General features: G+C 48.3%; 1 protein-coding gene across 2 annotated transcripts in view; it reads left to right on the top strand.

Annotated features, from left to right (window-relative positions):
- DHRS7C (dehydrogenase/reductase 7C) overlaps window positions 1-15,412 on the top strand; it is a 48,707-nt gene extending 33,295 nt beyond the window's left edge. For both annotated transcript variants that reach the window (XM_090060513.1, XM_090060512.1), the window contains 2 exons: window positions 7,621-7,776; window positions 13,232-15,412. In XM_090060513.1, the coding sequence (XP_089916639.1) occupies window positions 7,621-7,776; window positions 13,232-13,440 (365 nt within the window). In that variant the 3' untranslated portion in view covers window positions 13,441-15,412. The remainder of the gene's footprint in view (window positions 1-7,620; window positions 7,777-13,231) is intronic.
- Window positions 15,413-17,715: the final 2,303 nt, after the last annotated feature.

The raw sequence follows: 17,715 nt of genomic DNA, 5'->3' as shown, positions 1-17,715 counted from the left end.
TTTAAGTTGGGCTGAAAAAATCATCTATATGCTATATCTGGGCTAAGCTGCAAAAGAGTAGCTAGTTTAGTGCCACACTTTTCCCCTGAATTGTCAGAAGGAACTGTTGTCATCATCAACAAACAGTCAAACCAAGAAACTCTTTTATACCAAAAAACCAGAGGCAAGGTATAAAACCAGTTGGCTTGACTGGAAATGTATCTATTTTAAAATTAGCAAATAACCTCACTCACTTGCTCTTGCTTTTATGCTCCAAATCCAGAAATACATCTGTCAGTCTGTTCCAGGGACCTTCCGAAGCAGCTAATCTTGAGCATGCTGGAAATAGAGCTCATGAGAGAGGCTTCAGAGGGATGTCCTCCAAGAAACTTCATCAGCACATTTCTGGGTTTGCAGTTTGTGAGTGGGGCAGGATTGAGAGGTATCCCTGCCAGGTTATGCTGCTGCCATAGAGCAGACATACCCACAGGCCGTGTTTAGACAAGATGCTGATTGTGCAGTAACTTGTTACTATTGTGCAGTAGGGCTGTACAAAATCTTTGCGGCCATTTCATTTTGGATTCGGACGTTTTGATGGTCAAAACACCACATGCAAAATGAAACGCAAGGCTCTGAAACAGCTCCAAAATGAAACAGGCCATCTGAAATGTTTCAGAAATTTTCTGAAATGATTTGGATATTTCTGAAACATTTCAGATGTTTCGGAGCTGTTTTGGATCTGTTTTGAGCTGTTTCAGAGGTGGGTTTTCAGGAAAAGAGAAACTAAGAGAGAGGAGAAGGGGTTGGGGCAGAGGGGAAGGACTGCTCTGATATTAACATCTGTAGCTGGCCAGTGACAATGAGGTCCCTTCCAATACCAGTGCTCTGGGAGAGGGACAGAGAAGCACCATAAAAAGACTGTTTGTGAATTGCTCTATGCCATTTTGCAGCTGTATCTGTGAGTGCCTGGAGCAGCAGCAGAGAGAAGCATCTGGAAGCTTGGCTTACAGTTTGGTAGTGCCTTGCTACCAAGTTGTAGCCATTGCCATTAATTCTTTCCTATTTACCCTTGCCTACCCTTCCCCCAAAATCCAGTTGTTTGTTCTTATTTTTTCCCCAACAAACAAAAAGAAAGCAGTGCTTTGCTGGGAAAGCATTCAATGCACATACATTTATTACACACACACTGTACAAATATTTTTTTCCAGCACACAAAATACGAAGTGTGCTGGGAAAGCAAGTGCCAGGTCTTCTGGCTGGGGAGGGAGAGAGGGAAGAGGGAGAACTGTAAGTTCCTCCCTCCTTCCCACAACTTAGATGCACTAGCAGGCATGAGGCGTCTGGTGCTGGTGGCAGCAAGGAGGTGGGACCAGTGCCTGAATCTGCACCCCCTCCAATAACACCAGCAATAATAATAACCCCCAGCACCACCAGCATGACAAACAGCACCAGCATGACAACTTCCTCCACCCCCATTTCAGTTCCCAGCCTGAACCTTCCAGTGCCAGAGGAGGATCTGGATCTCGAAGTAGGGGACCTGAGTACCCTACCAAAAGAAATACTGGGGACCAAGGAGGAATCTAAGTTTGTGCTTCACTTCACTCCAAGCTCCCCTAGAGCCAGGTCTCTTTGCCCAAAAGGCAGTTCAAAGGAGGAGGTTGAGATCGAGGTTGTGGAGGCAAGTGGCTCAGCCGAGTCCACTCCTATTCTTATGCCTCTGCCTGCTGAGGAGGGGGATCAGACAGGAGCCACACCTGTACCCCACAAGTGAGGGGGTAGTGTGGTATGGGACCATTTTGAGCTGGCAGATGATCTCAGGTATGCTGTCTGCCTGCACTGCCAGTGTAAGACCAGCCAGGACAAGGAGGGGAAAAACTACAGCACCAAGGGGATGCTGATACATTTCCACAGTCACCACCCCCTTGCCCTTCCTCCTCCTCTGCCTGGCACCAGTGGGAACATGCCCAAAAAGAAGTCCCCCTCTTGCTCCAGAGCCTCTGTCCCCCCAAAGCAGAGGTAGGCCACTCTGGAACAGTGGGGGAAAGGTGGGCACACACTAGGGTGCATTGCAAAAGCGAGTAAGGTCACCCAGAGCATCAGGGTGGACAGCCTGGATGGACAGCCCTTCTCCCTAGTTGAGCAGCCAGGGCTCAGGCAGCTCATGGCACTCATGGCCCCATCCTACCAAGTTCCTGTATGCACCACCTTCAGCAGGATGGTGGTGCCCTCCCTTTATGAGGCATGTAGGAAGTACTTGAGGGAGGAGCTGTGCAAGGCAGGTCCTCAGGTGGCCTTGCACTTCACCTCAGACATCTGGAGCAGCCGGGGTGGAGATCATGCCTGCCGCTCCCTCACAGGGCACTGGTGCCATCAGTTAGGCCATCAGTGGGCGCTCCTTCAAGCTGAGGTGATGGATGAGTCCCACACGGCAACGGAGATCATGGGGGCCATGAAGCGCATGGTGCAGGGGTGGCTTGTTGGGTTGAGTGAGATCAACTATGGGTTCATGGTCACCGACAATGGGGCAATGGTCAAAGCTGTCTGTGATGCCAACTTAGTTGTTCCCCCTTAACAAAGTGGGGTGGGATATCATCTCCCAGGTCTTGGTGATCCTCAAGCCATTCCTTGAGAACACTGAGATCATCAGCACTGGCAATGACCTCCTTAGCTAGGTGATCCCCATAGTGAGAGAACTTGAGAATCAAATGGAGACATTCCAGGGGATCAATGTTCCTGGCTGGGGCAAGCCTCTGTCACCAGAGGTGCAAGCACTGGTGAAGCAGCTAGGGGAGCCATCAAGAAATGGCTGGATCTGTTGAAGTCCAGTATGGTCCACGTGCTGGCGGCCATGTGCAACCTGAGGGTGAAGAGGCGCATGTGAGCCAGCAAAACCCTGGATCACTGGATGGAGGTGCTGATGAACAGAGTCCAAGAGGCGGAAGGGCACAGGTGAGGGATATGGAAGAGGGGGATCCACATTCTCATGCCAGCACTCCCAGCAGTAGCCAGTCTCCTCCATGACAGGCACTGTCAATGTGGGCCAAGGGCATGGCTTCAGTGGTGGGGTGCAGATGCACCAGACCCCAGCACTGGGCAGGTAGCATCAAAGCCTCAGTGACTACTAATCTCAGTGATGGTGTGGAGCCACTGGACTGTGACCCCTTGGTCTACTGGGCCACCTGCAGCCAGATGTGGCAGGATCTGGCTATGGTTCCCTGGGGACACCTGTCCTGTCCACTGACCAGTGTTCCAAGCAAGAGGGTGCTCAGCAATGCTGGGGATGTTTGAGACCCCACTGCACCTGCTTGGATCCTGGTTTGATGGAGCAGCTGGTGTTCCTGAAGGTGAATCTTCTGCTGCTGGGGTTCTCCAAGCTCCAAATACAGATGGGGTGAGTGCCACCCTCCTCACTCCATCCATACCTATTTCTTTATTTTTTTAAATCATTTATGAGCTGTAAGCAGCACTCACTGCATCACCAGCCAGAAGGGGAAGAACATGTCCCTTCTGAGTTCCCATGCCAGAACAAACTTGGAGGTATGGACAGGGGCTATGGGGAAAAAGGAGGCCCCAGGTCCTGGGCATGACCTAAAGCTGCACCCTGCCAGTGTTGGGAGGCCTGGTGGGCCTGCTGGTGGTGTGGCAGCCCCAGGAAATGCCTGAACTGAGGCTGTCCCCCTGTGAAATGTGGGTAGGAGGCACCTTGTAACCTCCAGCTATCACATGCATGCACAGTCCTGACTGGGGAAAGCCCAGACCTGTAAGATCTTTGAGAGGCCAGATGCTTGCTAGTTGCAGCGGAGTTGTGAGGCTCCAGGTGAGCTTAGCTGCCTGGGATGCCTTCTGCAAGGCATGGGGTCTTGGGTTTAAAATACTTTGTCAGGCTGAGGAAGCATCTAGTTGATGTATGTGTGCTGTTTCTGGATGGAAGGAATAGTAAAGAAGCCAGAGGCTGGCATGCAAGGCAGGCAACAAAGCTAGTCAGTGAAAATGTAACACTGCTGTAACATGGGGAGTCAGATGTCAGGCAGGTTGTAGTGTGTCATAAATCCAAAGTCTATATTGAGTTCATGAGTTTCTGTATTTAGGAGGTTGATCAAGTGAAGTTCATAGGCCCATCTGTGAAAAGTGGTTTGTAAATTCCCTTTGAGGATCAGGACTGAGAGACTGGAGACAGAGCAGTTTTCTTGTGAGAAATGTTTCCCCACAGGTAGTTGGGTATTCTTGTCGTTGATAGATTCTGGTGTGCAGTTTGTGGGGGTACTGGAGATATGTTGGCAGGTTTTGCATTTCTTGTCATGGTATGCTCTGGATCCATCTTGTGTGTTTTGGGCTGCAGGAATTTGGCTTCTGGTGATGAAGTTAGCAAGGTTCAGTTCTTGTTTGAATTTACAAACCACTTTTTACAGACAGGTCTATGAACTTCACTTCATCAACCTCCTAGATACAGAAACTCATGGATTCAATATAGACATTGGATTAATGACACACTATAACCTGCCTGACATCTGACTCCCCAGGTTGCAGAAGGTACCTCTCCACTTTTACCTGCTACATCCCCCCTTGCCCCCCCACCTTGCCTCTCACCCCATGATGCTTCAATTTTATTTTCACTGACTGGCTTTCTTGCCTGCATTGCATGCTAGCCTCTGGCTTCTTTACTATTCCTTCCATCCAGGAAGAGCACACACACCCCAACTAGATGCTTTTGTAGCCTGACATCAACATGGCTACAACCTACACTGCTTAACACACACAAGTTACACGACTTTTGCTTTCAGCAGTTTGAGGTGCAGCTTCACAGAAACCCCTGCACCACTCTGCCTGAAACCTGGCAGGCCTCCCTCATGCCTGCATGAGGGGCTATGTATGTGGCAGGACAGGTGCTAATGAGGGCGGCCATTTAATGTCCCACTCTCAGAGCTGGAGGTGGCCGTTTAGTTTCTCACCAGCCAGCAGGGGAAGAACATCTTCCTGCTGAACTCCTGTACAAGGAAGAACTTAGAGGTATAAGGGCTGTGGCTATATGAGGAAGAGGAGGCCCACATCATCCTGGGTGTGACCTAAAACTGTACCCTGCCAGGGTAGGGAGGCCTGGGTGGGACTGCTTGTGGCACAGCAGCCCCAGGAAATGCCAAGACTGTGAACCTCCTTGATGAAAGGTGGGTAGGAGCAAGAGACACCTGATAACTTTCAGCCACCACCCAGTCATGGCTGGGGGAAGCCCAGACCTTTAAGATCTTTGAGAGGCCTGAGGCTTACTGGTTGCAGTGGAGTTGTGAGGGTGAGAACAGGGGCTACAATCCCTGCAGTTTTCACCCAGCTGCATCTTACACATACAAAGCCACATATGTCACAAGTTTTGCTTGTTTGCAGTTTGTGATGCAGTTTCCTAGAAATCCCGGCACCTTTTTCCTTGAAACCTGGCAGACTTCAAGGCCTCAGAAGGGGCTACCATCCCTGCAGTTTTCACCCCACTGCACCTTAACACACACACAAAGTCACATGTCATGAGTTTTGTTTCTCAGCAGTTTGAGGTCCAGGAACCCCTGCACCTATCTCCTTGAAAGCTGGCAGACTTAATGGCTCAAAAGGGGCTAGCATCCTTGCATGTTTAATCTGAATCAGGAAAGAAATGACAAAGATATAGGCAGTTTTGTGATTCCCCATGTAACAGACTGCTAATCTGTGCTCACCAGATTGGCTTGAGATACTTACCCTGGGCTAGAAACAGTGCTGGCGAACTCTGAGTGGCCCCAAGGGTGGAGCAGGGGAGCCAACTGAAAGAAGGGGTTTTCAGTCCCCTCATTCACATAGAAGGGGGGTGGTTGGAATGGGGGGCCAGTCATCCTGAGCCCTGGTTGGCTGGTTTGCAAGCCAGGGAGGGACTGCCAGAGAGGATAAAAGCAGCAGCCGAACTGGCATGTGGGGCTGCTGACAGTGACTCCAGGGAATGATGCAGGAGACCTAAGAAGAGCTGGGGTCAGTTGACGCAGCAGAGGGAGCAGAGAGACCCCTCTGAAGAACCTTGAAGGCCCCGGGAGAAGAAGGCGGTGGCAGCTGGCCATTCCTGCAGCCCTGCAGCAGAGAGGGAGCAGCAGACAGGGCTTGGGGCAGACAGCTGGTTCCCCAAGGCCCCATTGCAATGTGCTGGACATGCTGTGCATCCCAAAGGCTAGGGGTGGCAGTTGACCCCCCACTCCACTGCTGAGAAGAAGCAGTGGCCAGGAGCGCAGGCGGCATCCTTATCTGGAGCAGGGAGTTGGGCCAGTGAGTTGAGGAAACCCCTTACCTTCCAAGGGGAAGTGGGACAGCAGCAGGCAAGGCATTGGGATCCTGAGGAGCAGCAGAGCACCAGGACGAGGGTCCCCAGGAGCTCGGGGCGCAGGCTGGCACTCAGAGCAGGATTGGCAAGCCGCGAGGCATGTGCGGTGCCCAGCTAGTTCTCTGGAGCAGGGTTTTAGAGCAATGACCCCTGGGAGCTTCCTGTGCTGCTGACCCTCTGCCACTGACTGCCCCAGAGGGGACTCAGTCCTGTCCCTTATTCTGCAGATGATTGTCATCGGATGGAGTCTCTGAGCTTTGTGCTTAGGTCATGCTGATTGCTCAGGAACCTACTCTGTTGCTTGCCTTTTTGATTGCCACAGAGGGTCAGCCTTCAGTCTCTTTGGGGGGTTGGGATTTGATACAATTTGATTGCCGCAGACCAGAAGAGCTTAACCTGTTGCAGTCTGTTGCTTATTGGGAAGCCTGTTGGAGCTGCTGGAACTGAGCACCTTGCTTCCTTGTGGTAGCATCTCTGCAGTGGCTGAAAGCTGCCAGTTACCCTACCTGTGGTTTGATTGCTGCAGACAACTATGGGGCCACCACTGGGCTTACACCCAAATACTGTCGAAACTCCGAAACAGCTCCAAAACAGTGTTGGCCAAAAGAAAATGGGACAGTGATTCGAAACACCAAAATGAATCACTGTCCCTCCAAAACACCAAATCCAAAATGAAATGAAACACAGCCATTTTGGAGAGCCCTATGAAACACTGAAACAAAACACTGTCCCTCCGAAACGCTGAATCCAAAAGCAAAATGAAACCCAGGCATTTCACACAGCCCTACTGTATAGTAGTGTTGTGTGGCACAAAGTGTGATGTGATGCTACTGCACAGTAGTAACAAGCTATTAAGGAGTCAGCATCACCTAAAAACTGTTCAGCAATGATACTGTGCAGTAATTATGGTTACTGCTCTGTAATTTATGATATGTATATGCAAGTACTAAATGACTGCACAGTAATGACTGTACAGTCAGTGCCTTGTTTGGACGCAGCTATAGAGTAAGACCCATGAATTATGTGAAGGAAATACTGAATTCTTCATATGTTGCAATGCTGCTTTAAGTGCAATGCTAATCTCAGCCATAGCTAGGGAGTTATAATAATCCCTTTTGTAACATACTCTGCATGATCTGCCAGTTTGTCTGTCCCCAGCTAAAGAATTTATCTGTTATACTGGTAGCTGTGGGTTCCTTTCCTCTCTCTCGAAATCTGTACCATATTTAGGTTGAGATGCAAAGAAGGAGCATGAAGGACCGGACAAAATAGTGTTTTTTTGTATTTTATGTCACTCTCTCCTGTTTTTATTTTAGATGCTGCTTCTAAGCATGCTGCTCAGGGGTTCTTTGATTGTCTTAGAGCAGAAGTGGAAGAATTTGATGTTTGCATCAGTACTGTGAGTCCAACGTTCATCCGATCGTACCACATTCAGCCAGAACCTGGCAACTGGGAGGCCTCAATTTGGAAATGTAAGGTTCAAAAAGGAAAGGAGTGATAATGAGGGTGTAGAACAATGATATAGTTGGGGTGGGATGAATGGCAGGGGGAGGGGAGAGGAGTAGAAATGATAGCAATCAGAGGAGAGGTAAGATGATGGGCAATAGTTGTAAAAGGGAGGAGCAAGTGATGAGAGCAAAGGACAAGAAACATTGTAGAATTAATATGATCAGCATGGGAGAGTTGGAAAACAGAGCAGGGACAATGATATGTGGGAAAATAAATGTGACAAGCAATGTGCCAACCAATACATTTCCCAACCTCCTCAGGTATACAATCACAGATATATAATAATTACTGATATGAATCTTTCTACGCTTTGATTGAATATATTTGAATATATATTTGTTCCACTGAAACTCTTGGAACTGGATTGAACTAGTGCTCTAATGGATATATTAATTACCTTCTTTCCTTGGCTTTGTGTCAAGTCTGCAATGGTTCATTTTACAGTCACTCAGAAACAGGACTTTGGGGCCTCCTGCTTTAGGTACACTTCTGAAACTTAATCCAGAATTTATGTTATTTAGTTACACATTTATAGCAGCAACATACAGTTCTGATATTTATATAATGGAGGATATCTACAAGATGCAGGCACTAATACCAAGGCCTATGATATGTCCTTACAGTGTTGAGAAAATATGAAATATTCATTATAACATTGTGAGAGTTAGTGACAGTGGAGATGTGCTTTCCATTTTCATGTATTTAGATTTATGAATACCTAAGTAGCACATTAATTGAAATTAAACAACAGCTCAGTTAGAGGCAAACCTTGTGGGACAGCAGTAGGGGTAGGGATGAGGAAGTGGGGAAAACATTGGACAGGGGAAGGTTCTGGAGATGTATGCAGGAGTCCTATCAAAAACAGTCCCCCATTGTTGCTTCTGCCATCACCGCAGTGTGCCCTGTCTATCCCTGCTGTTGCTCTTACAGTTCTCTCACACAGTGCATCCATGATACATGAGAAGCCAGTCTTTCAGACAGAGGGAGGCTAGCACTGTAATCTTTAATATGACAGGCTTATAACTCATCCACTTTTCTACACTGAATGTCAGAAGGAAGAAAACCAAATTATTTCCTTGTGTATTTCACACTAAATCAATGTACCTCTCTATCCCTTTGTAATATCTGGGCTCTTTAGAGAGGATTTTTGGATCTTCTCTTATCTACAGATAACTCAACAGGATCATTTGGCTGTGGTGTCTCTCTAGGGCTAGAAATAGACATTGCCAAATGAAGTGGATCAGTTGTGCTGAGATATGTCCCAGCGTAGCTGATCCCCTTCACTGGGTGAAACACAGGTCATTTATTGTCTTGCCCATTGATGCTTCAGGACAAGGGGTGATGTGTCTTTCCAGAGCTTGAGGGACCCAGGAATTTCCTCACAGGATCAGACACTGTGAGCCCTGGGAACACTTGCCAATCTTTCCTCTCTTACAAAGACATGTCCTGGACCTTCCAGGGCACATCTCCAGAAGTGGGCAAAGTCAAGGTTTCGACACTTAGAGAGATGCACCACAGAGATTCTGGGGGCATGTCTCTCTAAGTGGAGAAACCCCAGCTTTTCTGGCTTATGGAGACATGCCCCAAGATTGCCCAGGGACACAGCTCTGAAAGAGGGGTAAGCCAGGCAGGTTCTCTGGAGGCTTGAGGAGTCTGAGCTGTGTGGGAATTCCTGGGGTGTGTGTCACAGGCCAGCTAGGCGCTGTGAGTGTATCAGCCATTAGGCTGCTAGGTTCGGGATCAAGGAGGCAAGTCGGGAGTGAAGTAAAGGCAAATTTACTTATAGCTTAGCATACAACAGTTAACAGAAAGGTTAAAGCGACAAACAGATAGTACAGTAATAAAGAGCTAATAGTGAATGATAACAACGGATAGACAGAATGACAAAGAGTTCCCACATGGGGTTGGCAACTTATTAGCAGTCTCTCTATGCCAGGTGCACACCAAGTTGTTCCAGTGAAGTCAGGCGTCCCCAATCAATGTTGTCCAAGGGGTCACCGGGAAGGTCCTTTGGTCAGGATCTGGTCCTTACTCACACTGGGAGTCCAGGGTCCAGGCTTGGTACAGCAATGGTCCTTCTATCCTGTCCTTCTAACTGGTCACTTGACATGCACGTTCCTTTATGTCTTATCTTATGCTAATCTGTTTGCTTTAGAGCCACTCACAATCTTCCCTATAGCTGTTACCTTATGGGATCAAAAGGTGTTAGAAATTATCATGAAAGGTTACCGCCCAAACTGGGGTTCACCCAATAAGCAAATTACACCACATTACTTTGAGGTTTGAAATTAGCATTACCTGCCCAAGCTCAACCCCTTAGTTTTTTATTGCTTGGATTCCGAGGAACGTGCTAATTATATTAGGTGGTCAAATCTTGTTATGGCTGACCTTTAAAAAACCTGTTAGATCAGCTAATTTTGTAGTTGCTTATTTTTGGGGCCCATGATCAGTGCAAACAGTTAGATTCAACACTTTGGTTAAATTGTGACAGACAAATTCCACTTGCAGGTTGCAAAGTTGTAAACTTTGCATTAGCTAATCTTAACTGCTAAACAATTGCCTGGATGTCTCCAAGGGCATATATTTATTGCTCATGATAGTAACCCCTCTGGTTCTGGCGACCACAGGTGTGCAAGAGAAGGACCCTTAAGCCCCCTAAACACCTTTCCAGAGCAGCTGGAGAGCAGAGGCAGCTCCAGGCTGCCTGCACTCTTGTGCTATAAAGCAAACAGATGTCTGCTGCTAAATAGGGGCACAAAATGATACCATCTTTGTCATGGCCACAAATTTTGAGCATTTGTGGCATTGCAAGTTGCGTGGACATTTGTTTGTTTGGTCTTTGTGCCACCATTAGTATTTTTATGGAAGTACACAGGTGATGAAAGGTGATGTCTGTTTCCACTCTAACAGACCATTCTCTGCCCTGAAAACCAAAAAAGCCTGACACCTAAACATTTGAGTACTAGCTAACAAATAATTGTGTGGTCCAATATTAAAGGTGTGTCTCTCCCTGTGAACAATATTAAAGGTGTGTCTCTCCCTGTGAACAATTTGTCATGAAGGGTAATATCATGCTTTCCGTAGGAATTATTGCTAGAAAAGAAATGATCATAGGATAATAAGGAAGTAGGACTGGAAGGGACTGCACAAGGTCACCTAGTCCAGTTTCCTACTAAAGACAGGATCATCCCTGACTAAACCATCCCAGCCAAGTGACTGTCCAAACTGCTCTTGAAAAGATAGCAGTCTGTGCTTTGGGCCTCAGTGCTGAGCTTACAAACTAGATTAATTACCCATTTGTGTGAAAATATATGTAAATTAGCATGAGAGCTCAGAATTATTTGTGGAAAGTATATAGCGAAATGTGTTTTATAATTTAATTTAGATGATGCGTTAATTTGAGCTTTCATGTTGTATTTGAATTGTTTGTATTGTTAATCGGAGCTTCACCATCAAGAGTCAGCTGGGGAAGGGCATGTATTATAGGGTATTCTTAAAGGAAATTTCATAAGGTGGGTGTGTCTACACCAGCTACTGCTAACTGAGCAGTAGCTGAATAATATGGCATAGTAGTGTGTCACAGCACAAACTGTGTTAATACTCAACTGCACAGTATTGTTAGGCTACAGGGGAGTAGCATCACTAAAAAGCCATTTGCTGGCACTACTGCACAGTAACTCCAGTTACTGCATTTTTATTTAGTACTTGATTATACAAGGACTAAATAAATGCTCAGTAACCACTGTGCAGTAGCATCTTGTCCAATGTGGAGGAAATCTTGCCATTGACCAGAGAGGGCCAGACTCTCTCAGTGTGCCATAACTGTCAGAATTTGATTAAATAAATTGAATTTTCCAGTCTGCAGCCCATTTTTCAAGGTGTGTTGGTATTTGTTAGGGCACTATCTTCTTCAGGGTACTTCTAGGGTACAATATAACTTTTTCTCTATAAGACTTCAGCTGGAATCTAGCCCAGCTCATTTACAACTGAAAGCTCTCCATCTAAGGTAGAGCAGGAATTCTAGATTGCCCTGGGGAGGTGTCTAGGTTTCCCCACACTGTGTAAGGAGCCTAGGGGCATCTTTACATATGCCGAGGAGTAAGTGTGTGGGGGGCGGTATTTTAATTGGAGTGACTTTCCTGCTCTTCAAAATGGCAGGTACATTAACTAAAACTCATTTGACAAACTTTAGTTAAAGTGCTCCCACTGCCATTTTGAAACATGGAGACACTCAATACACATGACACCCAGGCTGCTGGAGTGTTTTAATTAGAGTGCTCCAGCATACTTGATTAATCAAACTGCTCTGGTATGTTCTAATTAGAATGCATAGGAGCAGGCATTGGTCACATGTATAGGTGCCTTAGGTATGTAACACCATCAAGTTGTGTTACCTTCCTGGAGTAAGGCACCTAAATTTTAGATATTTCAATACCTAACTGGAGCCACCTACCTACAAGGCCAGTTTGGATCTGGCTGGCAGTGAAAGTTTTAAAAGAATGCTGCTCTCCAGTGCCCACTGATTGCAAATCCTTTCTAAACTTTTAGAGGCCTAACTTCCAGTGAAAATATGTACTGAGTCTGACTATTACTGCTGCACCTGACACCACAGGGATGCCTTTAAAGTGACAGGCACCTGGAAGCTATTTTGGCAGTGGGGAAAGGCTACATGTTGCTACTAACAATATGGTATATAAAAATTATATTCTAAACGATGCAAAAAATTTGTATGACACAATCCTAATCTTTATTTTAAAATCAGGAATAAATTCACTGACTTCGCAGAATTCAGATGATACTACACCTAGTGCAACAGGCATGAGAACCAAGCCCTTCATGTCTAGGATAGAAACCAGACCAAACATTGCTTGGGTATCTTTATTTTCTGAGGTGGGAGTGCATGTTCAGCAGGTAGTACGTGGCCACAATGTACTTCCTGGATACTTTAACTTCACGGCCAGTCTCCTGGTCACTAAGGGGGTTTTCCTTTATTTTTTAAAATTCTGTAGCCATCATTTTCTTTAAGGTGGAAAGAAGAGTGAATCGACCTGGGTATGTGTGTTCTATTCTGTCTTGTCTGGGAATTTCTTCAGGTTCTTAGGAGTGTTGAAGGCTTGTTCAGTGTTTGGAGTCTCTGTAGACTTTCCAAGCCACATAAAGATTTTGTGGTAGAGGGCAAGAAAGGAAAGTAGATGGGGTTTAAGTTTTAAAATGAAGTACAGATGAAGGGAAGGAGACATGACACTTGTGTGGAGTGGGGGGTGGATTCCTTGCTTCTTGCGGGTTGCAATGTTTCTCAGCACTAATTTTACAGATGGTCTACCTGTTGCCCCATCACTGCAAATGTCTTCTCCATGTACCTACTCTTCTTCCTGACTCCGTGCTGCATCACTGTCGTACTCCTCATTTCATTTGCAGTCTTTTTCAGAAAGCTGGCATATGGTGTGCACCCCATGGAAGTTGCAGAAGAAGTTCTGTGCACAGTGAGCAGAAAGAAGCAGGAAGTGTTTATGGCGAACCCCATTCCTAAAACTGCTGTTTATATTCGTATTTTCTTCCCAGCATTGTTTTTTGCCATTGTTGCTTCTGGTACTAAGGACAAGCAGAAAGTGGAAGAGCAGAAATGATTTTGTTTACTGCTTTCCATCTGCTCATGACTTCGATAAAGTCTGTTTCAAATAGAAGTGGCTTTTTTTGCTTCTACTTTAGGAAGACAAGCTAGAATCTGCTGCCAGATGGTTCAGAGAGTTGGTATGAACAAGTTGCCTTTAGGGACTGCACCTCTGTCAGGCTCAGTGAATAACATTAACTGTTACTCTTTTTTGTATTACAGCAGCACCTAGTATCCCACTGTGCTGAGATCTGCACAAAATAAGATAGCTGAATCTCACTAGGTAGAACAGTGGTTAGGGGAAGGGCCTGATGCCTCAACACAGATAGAAATAGGATAGGCTTCCTGTATGTTACTATCTCCATAGCAACTATTTTAATGTGTTGGATAGTGTTTTGTTGGGGAGTAGAAGTGGGGTGGTCACAAAAATGAAAGAGGGGTTGGGAAGAGGAGATCATAGAGAGAAGTTGGATGGGATGGAGATTCATTTTTATATATATATATATATATATATATATATATATATATTCAATGGTCCTATTATGGTTGGAAATAATCTGACTTCAGACCCCCTCAACAGCTTATTTTGCCCTCTTTACACATTCCCCATCAGATTCATTCTTCCCTTTCTATTACAAGACTGTGATTTTCAGTGCCTGCCTCCCATTTGTCTAGACCTCCAAAAGCAAGGAAGGAGAGATGAGTGGTCATAATTCAAGGGCAGGCAATTATTTTGTCCCAAGGGTCACATAGGGAGTTTTGATAAGTTATCACATGCTGCAACAGCAGCTTCCCTCCCACCCCGCACAACTCACTAAAACTCCCCATGGGGCTTTGGGCAGGTTGGGAGCAGTGTTCAGGAGCAGGAAACATAGGTGAGGCTGGGATCATGGGGCCATGATAGATCAGGGCTGGGGTTCCAGGCTGAGCTGCAATCTGCTCCCTGCCCTGTGGGTGTGGGGGGATCTGTGCATTGGCAACATGTCAGGGGAGCCTTGGGAGAGGGGGCACATGTTCCCCCCTCACCCAGATTTCTGCGCTGACAGTGGGGTGCAGGGCATGGGGCTGAGGCCAAGGCCCAGCAGCAGTGGGGGTGGTGACAGCACTACAATTTCTGTGCCAACAACAGGTCATGGGGCTGCAGCCTGATGGGACCCAACTCCCAGCAGCAGCAAGGGGAGTGATGGGGAGTTGTGCCCCTCCCCAGTGGCACTGGCATAGCGTTGTGACCCTCTACTGTGCAGTTGGCAGCTGCCTCTGAAGTTCTCTGCATGGAACCAAGCCCCACCTGGGGCACCCCTTGGCACTCCTGCCCATGCCCGCTGGCCTGGCCCCAGCCCCAGCTCCAGCCTCAGCCAGTGTACATCTTCTGGCTGGGCTGTTTCTCATGCAGCTTCAGCCAGCTGGGTGCTGCTTTGCTTTCCCCACCTCCAGCAGAAACTTCTCACCCAGCTTCAGCTTCCTCCCTCTCCCCCGACCTAGAGTGGCACAGCAGGGGCAGGAGCAGAAGGAGGAATCACAGCTGGAAGTGAGGGGAACAGAACAACCCTGTCATGCCAGGCTCCAGCCACAACATGCAGCTTCCAGCAGGGCTGTTCTCAAGGCAGATGCAGCTGGCTGGGTGCTTTGCTCTGGGCAGGTGGGTGGGGGTAAGCTTCATCCAGGCAGCTCCTGCTGGAAGTGAGGAGAGAAGAGCAGCACTGGGCACAGCCCTGCTGGAAGTTGTGCGTCCTGGGCAGGGCTCCAGTCAGCAGGCGTGGGCAGGAGCATGGTGTGGGCTACTTTGGTGGGAGTATGTGGGGGTTGGCCCCATGTGGAGTACCATGGAGGCAGCACCACCCACAGGACACATACGTTCAAAACAAAACAACCTTTTATTTTCCTAACAACACCTACCCCCATCCCTCTACCCTCCCTCCCCAACAAACAGCTTCTTCCCTGCTTCTTCCCCATCCATCAACAATAAAACACCTCCTTTCAATATCAAAGCTATTTGCAATGTCTCTGTTTTTATGTCCCAGAGTGGGGGCCATGGGGTGCTGGGGCCTAAGGCGCAGAGCCCAGGGCCAAGTGTCTAACACCCCAGCCTTGGGCCATTCCTTCACGTGTCCAGGGGCTGTGGCAGCCCCAGCAGGTGGTGGCCTTATGCTGCAGTCACCTGGGATGGCACTTCCTGAGGGCAGGTGGCTCCCCCTCTGGCTGCTCCAGTGCAGCCCCAGTGTCCCTGTCGTCAGGTGTGTGGTACAGGGAAAAGTGGTGGGTCCAGCCTCAGGTGGGTGGCAGCAGGGCTGGGGCAGAGTCTGGACCAGGGGCTGTGGTGGGCAGGAGGTGCTGGAGGACCTCTACCCAGGCCCAGGACAGGGCCTGTTGCCTGGTGGTGGGTGGGACCCAGGGGCCCTGCAGGGCCATGGGTGGGGGCTGGGCAGTGGTGGTGTGACCATCAGGCCCAGGAGGGTGTTCAGTATCCAGTGGTTGGTGTCCTCAGACTCCATTGCCTGGGCCTGGAGGGCCACCTGCTGCTGGAGCAGCTCAACATGCTGCTGCTCCAGGCCGTCCATCTGGGCCCAGTGCTCTTGCTGTGCCTGGTCCTGCGCTTCATCCTAGTTGGGCTCCTGGGTGATGTCCTTCTCCTGACAGGACTGCTCTCACACCTGCTCTTCTGCCACTGCTACTAGCTACTGGAGCAGCACACCCTGATGGTGCAGGGATGCAGCCAGCACATCCTTATGGCTCCAGCACTGGGTGGCAGTGACTCAGAGCCCACATCCCCACTGGGCCTGGTTTTAAACTTGGCACTGTTTTTGTATCCATGCTGCTGATTGGCTGAGGGGCCCTGGCAGCCCTGCTGCTTGTTGCCCGCCAGTGTGGAGACAAAAACTGCATTGAGTTTAAAACCTGAGTTTTCACTTTCCTGCTGATGAGGAGAGAGCTGCAAGCAGGGCCCCTGGGCCTGGACCCAGCTGGCCCATGTCTTAATCTGCCTATATCAATCACAGCCATGCACTGTGCCTGCAAGGTCTTGAACTTAATGCGGCACCACTTTGCTGACAGAGAGTGCCCTCACTCCTGCATGCCATTCAACAGGGCCTCATAAAGGTGGGCGTTCAAGTGTCCACTCTATGCAAACTGCCACAGCACTTTGGCATCTCCCCAGAGCACCACAAGGTTGCCAACCTCCTCTGGGTCCAGTTTGGGGCTTAGGTGGCTGGCATGGACATGCACATGAGGGTGAGAACCTGAGGCCAGGGCTTGATAGGGAGGATGGTGAGAACATGATATGCCCTGTGCTGACTCTCTGAGCCCCTGCATGGCCGTCTCTGTGATACCAGCCCTGGACACCTGCTAGTAGTGCCCAATGCAGGGGCATGGCCAGGGACTGGGTGCCACACAGCAGAGACACTTCATCACAGTACCTGAAAAGACAGGAAACCCTGCTGGGCGGGGGGAACAGCATGAGGACACAGCAAGCTGCAGCCCTTCGCAATGCTCACCTGTGGTCAAGCAGCAGCTCTGGAGAGGGGACAGGCCAGGAAGAGGCAGCCTGTGTTCAGGCCAGGGGGACACAAGGCCTACTGTGGCCCTGCAGATTGCATAGAAGCTACCAGGCTTCTGTGCAGTGTGCCCCAAGGCACAAAATGGCTTCAGGCTTTTATAGCCTGCAGCTAGGGCTGCTAGAGAACAGCCCAGACCTTGTCCAGGCAATGGTCCCAGCCAGGAGCTCTGGGGCTGGGCTCAGTCTGGTCCCCCTAGTGGCAGGGCAGACCCAGCACTAAAGCTAGTGCCGGGTTGCATCTACACATGTGTAGAAGTAATTGGCTTACTTGACTAGAAAAACAGACAAAGACCAGAAGTACTGATACTGCTTAATTCAAATGTTCTGAGATAAGGAATCTGCATTCCTGCATTCCTTGGGTTATCTTGATATCTTGCCCTGAGTATTCCTGTATGCCTTGGGATAGCCCTATGCATAGATAGTTGTTTAAGTAAATGACCTAAGTTTCTGTGTAATTTACTATTGTTTTGTTTCTCCAAGGTGTATTTTTTATCTCTTTCTCTGTCTTTAGTATAAATACGCTTGTAACCTTAGAGAGTCTGAGAAATCCTTTGAAACAGACAAGGGTGATTCCCCTTGCTGTCTGGAATTCTCCCTGTGATCACAGTATAGCCTTAAATAAAGAAAAGCTGGCTCTCTCAGTTCTGATTCAACCACAACGCGAAGTTTGATTTCTTCCACAATTTGGTGCTGTGACTCGGATAGAGACGCCCAGAGTGATCAGTTGGGACACAGACA

Source organism: Crocodylus siamensis, chromosome 8 (assembly GCF_052110815.1).
Source record: "Crocodylus siamensis isolate JL-2025a chromosome 8, ASM5211081v1, whole genome shotgun sequence".
In the NCBI taxonomy this organism is placed as follows: Eukaryota; Metazoa; Chordata; order Crocodylia; family Crocodylidae; genus Crocodylus; species Crocodylus siamensis.
The sequence above is the reverse complement of the archived record's forward strand: the minus strand, read 5'-3'. Positions and strand labels throughout refer to the sequence as shown.